The sequence below is a fragment of the Lipotes vexillifer genome, unplaced genomic scaffold (genome assembly GCF_000442215.2).
Source record: "Lipotes vexillifer unplaced genomic scaffold, Lipotes_vexillifer_v1.1 scaffold395, whole genome shotgun sequence".
Classification (NCBI taxonomy): domain Eukaryota; kingdom Metazoa; phylum Chordata; class Mammalia; order Artiodactyla; family Lipotidae; genus Lipotes; species Lipotes vexillifer.
In genome coordinates, this window is record NW_006797390.1 from 7,241,558 (window position 1) to 7,246,506 (window position 4,949).

Consider the following 4,949-nt stretch of genomic DNA (forward strand, 5'->3'; position numbering starts at 1 on the left):
TGCTATGAAAGCTGGGGCAGCCTATAGTAGGTTCTCAAAAAGCACCATGCGTACACACACCAATCCAGAAATGACTCGTCTGCCACTGATGCAGCAGATGGTAATTAGCCCAAGGCCCTCGGCCGGGAAATTTGACTCAGCAGGACCCAGAGGAGAGGGAACGACTTAAAAGCCTCTTCTCCCTCCGGGCTAGGGCTTGCTCCTTTGAGCCGTTCCTAGGACACGGAGGGAGAGAGCAGCCCAGGTGCTCGAGCCTCCCCAGCTGAAGACGTAAAGACTGACTCACAGTGGATTTGCAGAAACCTTTATAAAGAGAAATCATTCCATCCCACAGAAAGGGAAAACAGGCCTGGAGCAGAGCGGAGGAATGGGGTGGGGTCAGAACCAAAGTCCTTAAGCTGGGCAGGCCCAGCCTTCGGTATGCATGCCTGAGGTACAGGAGATGCTGCCAGGAGGAAGGTGGGTGGTACCCCAGTCCGAGCTCAGGACACCAGACCGAGATGAGTTCACTTAAGCTGGTAAAAGGGCCCATCTTTGTTCCAGGGTCGAGGGTAGGAAGCAAGGGTATCTACGTTTCCCTTCCAGGAGCTCTCCCAGGGGCTGTGGACTGTGCCCATCAGCCTGGCAGATCAGCGGGCGAGAGAGCAGGAAGCAGTGGCCGGCCCAGAACCTGTAGGGAAGCAGAGAGATGGTGAGGAGTGCAGGTCAGACCAGTGCCTCAGGCTTAAGTGTCCCATGATTGCCCTGGCAGGCTTCTCAGGATGCAGGTACGGGTTCAGATCTGAATCTGAAGTGGGGCCTGAGGCTCTGCACTGCCGGCCAGTTCCCAGTGGTTTTGTTGACGCTGCTGGCCCATGGACCACGATTGGAGCTGTATGGGCTGCTGGACAGTGCCAAAGAGAAAACCCACATCTCCCTCTTCCCCCTACTAACCACAGCCTCCACCCAGCCCAGGCTGGAGAGAAGCCCAGCCTAAGAAGAGAGAGCACAAGGGGACCTTGGGGAGTCCCAAGCCAAGCTCTTCTCCAAGAGCCCGTCCCTGCACCAGGTCTATATTCTTCCCCTTTTGCTTGGCAAGGCTCTCGCTCTCCCAGCCCAAACCCCCAGAGGTGAGAAAGGCCACCTGGGGACCTCCCATCCTCCCTCACCTGCCTTCTAGGCTGTGTTCAGAGAGGGGTCCTTGAGGTCCTGGCAGCCAGGAACCCAGTCTTATGTGCCCCGAAGGCCGTGATGAAGACGTTGATGACGACGGTGATGAAGACCAAGGTGGTGGCTGCATTGTTGAGCTGGTTTAGTCGCCACTGCTTTTCTACCTCGTTGAGGTTCAGTCGAGCTGTGGAGAAGGGGGAGTGGCAGGTAAGTGTCTTTCGGGGGGTGGTGGCCACAGCCTGGAGCTTCCCCCACCACAGCTGCTAGAGTCCAGAGAAAGTCTGGTCCCTCAGAGATCCAGGGAGGTGGCAGCCATTGTACTGAGATGCTTTCTCCCCAGCTGACCAGTGTGGGCTATCCATGTGGTACTCAACAGAGCCGGGATTTGCAAAGTTATACTGGGTCTTCTAAGAGTAGGGATGCACGCTCGCACAAGAGGCTCAAAGGAACGCTGCTATGAGGTAGTGAGCATAGTCATTCAGCAGGTATTATGGGGTGGCCACTAGATGGGATACCAGGAGGTGGGACAGGGTGCCTGCCTGCACTGTGTGGTTGTTACTTGGGCATTTGAAGGTGCACAGGGCTAACAGCAGGTTATGGCTGAGAAGGTGGCCTGTGCAAATGCAGGGTGTGACAGGGAGGCACTTGGGGCTTTTCTTCCCACCGGGGGGGCACCCCCAACCCCGAGGCCAACTCTAGGCCTGGGCTCCTCACCAATGACCATGAGGAGGATTCCAATGACCACCTGCAGAAGCAGAGAGATGCTGATGAGGGTGACGAGGGTGGTGTAGTGATGAGAGGACGGCCCCTGCTCTAGCACCGCTTTCAGCTGCGTGGCGTTAGACACAAAGAGGGCCACGTCCAGCATGCTCTCTGCCACGCTCTTCTTGGTGGCATAGTGGTTCAGGTTGATGGGCGGGCTCCTCCTGGGGCTGGCGTTCCCAGGCTGTAGGGGACAAAACACAGGCTTACCTGAGAGGCTCCGGAAAGAAAGTGGTTGAGAGGCTGGGAAGAGGAGTGGGGTTTTAAAGGTCTCCCCTCACCAGGTGGGAAACGAGGGCAGGTAACCCCCTCCTCGGTGCTGTGGTCTGAAGGAATAAAGAGGGGGTCTAGAAAACCCTTACATGCGTTTGAACTTGGAAATGATGCTGTGTTGTAATTTCTATTTCATGGAGGGTCACTCTGCCTCACACCTTCACACATCGAAAGGGCGGAGCCTGGGCTGCCTGTAAACGAGCAGTCCTCATTTTATTCGCCATTTTACCTGGGCCAGGCCTGGCCTTGGGCGGCTCTTTTCCTCCAAGAGGAAAGCGTCTCAGTTCTGAGGCCTGGCTGGAGAAGGAAGAGGCACCGCTTCTTCCAGAACGATGCGGCCCCGAGGTGGGGTGCAGAGCTTCACAAATGGAACAGGAGCTGCCTGTGGGTCCCACTCGGCCCTCCCGGGATGCTCTGGAGCCGCAGCCCTGCTCGGGCACATGTCTGTGTGCCCACATGCACGCACACAGCAAAACATACTGGCCCAAAGCTCTTCGTTTGTTTTTGTATTACTTTTTGGTGAGAATTTATTGAAGCATAATTTACATTTGATTTGATTTTGAAATATTAAAACGAAGCTCTTCTTGAGAAGTCACTCACTCTAAAAGACAGAGTCACGATGCAGTGCCTGTGGTGTGGGCCTCTGCACTGGACCAAGAAATTCAGACTGGATGGTGCAGGCAACCCTGCAGTCACTCAAGAGAACCTGGGCAGGTTTTAGGGAGATTCATTTAGTATGGCGCTTGGGATGCAGCGGCTCATGAGGGCTCAGAGACAGGGAGACCCATTGAAAGGTTATGGTATTGATTTAGGGTCAGGCTGTCAAGGAAACGAAGGAGAATGGGGGTGAGAAAGGAGAGGAAGGGAGGTCTCGGAGATGTTACAGCCTGGAAGGGATGTCTGTTGAGCGGGCGGGTGCGCGGGTGGTTGGATGGGGCAGGTCTCAGAGAGTTCTGCTTGCCCCTTTTGGATTCTGGGCTTGTCTGGAGCTGGCTGGCCTGGTTGGTTAGGGCCAGGGATCCCAAGGCCAATACCCCACGAAGCCCACACTGTCCCTGTTGGCCCTGAGGCTACAGCCTGTGGTTCTAGCTTACCTGGTAAATCTTTGTTCCGGGTATAAAATGCCCTCACAAGGAGAGTGAGTCCGTGGGGCAGCCCCTGGCTCTCTCCACGACGCAGAGGCCTCTGTAGGGCCCAGCTGTGAGCTGGGGCTTCTTTGCCCCCGTTCCCGCCCCCCCACCCCCCCTCCAGTTTGCCCATAGCGAGGAGCTTTGCACTTTCTCCTCCTTCCCAACCCGGCTCTAAGTCTAAGACCTGATAAACTGTGAAATTACTAAGAAAGCTTCAGGGAGAGACCCCCTTCTCTGAAAAGTTGCATATGAACAGTGGGCGAAACCATAAATCCCAACCTCTAGTGGTGTTCCGTTGTTTTGTTTTGTTTTTGAGCATCAAGCAGATATTGAGTGGAGGCAGGGGTAGCAGGGGTGGGTATCACGGGCACAGGTCTTCCGGAGCCTCAGCAACGGCTGTTCCTAGACTTTAATAGACCTGATGGGCTTTGGTTGTTAAGTGATCTCAGGGCCTCAGCTTCACAGAGGATGTGGGTTCCCAGGAGCACAGGAGGGGACAGGCCTCATCCTCTCCTCTTTAATTTAGGGCCTACTTTTTTTTTCTTTTTTTTTTGCAGTAAGTGGGCCTCTCACTGTTGTGGCCTCTCCCACTGCGGAGCACAGGCTCTGGATGCGCAGGCTCAGCGGCCATGGCTCACGGGCCCAGCCGCTCCGCGGCATGTGGGATCCTCCCGGACCGGGGCACGAACCCGTGTCCCCTGCATCGGCAGGTGGACTCTCAACCACTGCGCCACCAGGGAAGCCCATAGGGCCTACTTTTATTTTGATTTGTGCCAGTTCGGGCTGCTTTATAACTGAGAGTGGTGGCAGGAAGCTCTCAGGGGCCCCTCTAAGTCCCCCAGGGCACCGTTCTCCCGTGTCCACGTGGTGGCGCTCAGGGCCCGGAGGAGCAACTTTGGTACCAGCTGCGAGGCGTCGCGGGGTGGAGTGTCGAGGGATCCTCGGACAGGACAGGACTGGTGTGAAACCTGGACCCCGTGGAGGCCCGGGACGGGAGCCTGTTCACAGGTCTGCACAGGCCGGCCTAAAACCCACCAAGCGTGTCAGATGAGGGTTCAAATGATCCAGTCCTGTTATTGGGGCCTGCGTGGGTGGGTCACCTTGTAGGGTGGGGACTTGGTTAGAAGACAGTTGGCTGGGAGACCCTGGGAGACGCTGCCTAGAAAGGGGTCGCCCCGTGGCAGTATCTTTAAAAAGTAGGAAAAGGGTTTTCTTAATCCCTCTGAGCCACTTTAGGTGCAGCCCTGCCCTGAGGCAGAGGGATGGTTGAAATGACCTGAGGGCCCTCCCTTATGGCCTGAGGATTCGATTGGATGAACCCCTGAATCCTGCAGGACGCCCCGCTTTCTGCCGACAGCCCGGAGCCCAGGAGCGACCCCAGGAGGAGTAGGAGTGGGGGCGGGGGCGGGGGCGGGGGCGGGGGGAAGCCGCCGGGCGCGCTCCTGCCTCGGGCGCTGGCCCTTTAAGGCCGGCGTCCCGGGAACAAAGGCCCGGCCTAAGCACCGGCCTGAGTCACTTCAGTTCCTCCGCCCGCGCCCTCCCCACCCGGCCCCTTCCCACCCGGGACTACCGGCGGCTCCGCGAGGTACGCCCCTTGCGCCCGGGGGTCTGCGGAGCGCGCGGGCGCGGTGGGCG

The 4,949-nt window shown here is 57.4% G+C and overlaps 1 protein-coding gene across 1 annotated transcript; it reads right to left on the bottom strand.

Annotated features, from left to right (window-relative positions):
• Window positions 1-1,146: 1,146 nt before the first annotated feature.
• Window positions 1,147-2,642, bottom strand: NINJ2 (ninjurin 2). The gene is made up of 3 exons (XM_007469517.1): window positions 2,414-2,642; window positions 1,864-2,154; window positions 1,147-1,333 (listed from the first exon to the last, which is right to left on the bottom strand). The coding sequence occupies exons 1-3, from the start codon at window positions 2,640-2,642 to the stop codon at window positions 1,167-1,169; spliced, it is 687 nt and encodes a 228-aa protein (XP_007469579.1). The 3' UTR covers window positions 1,147-1,166.
• Between the last annotated feature and the right edge of the window lie 2,307 nt (window positions 2,643-4,949).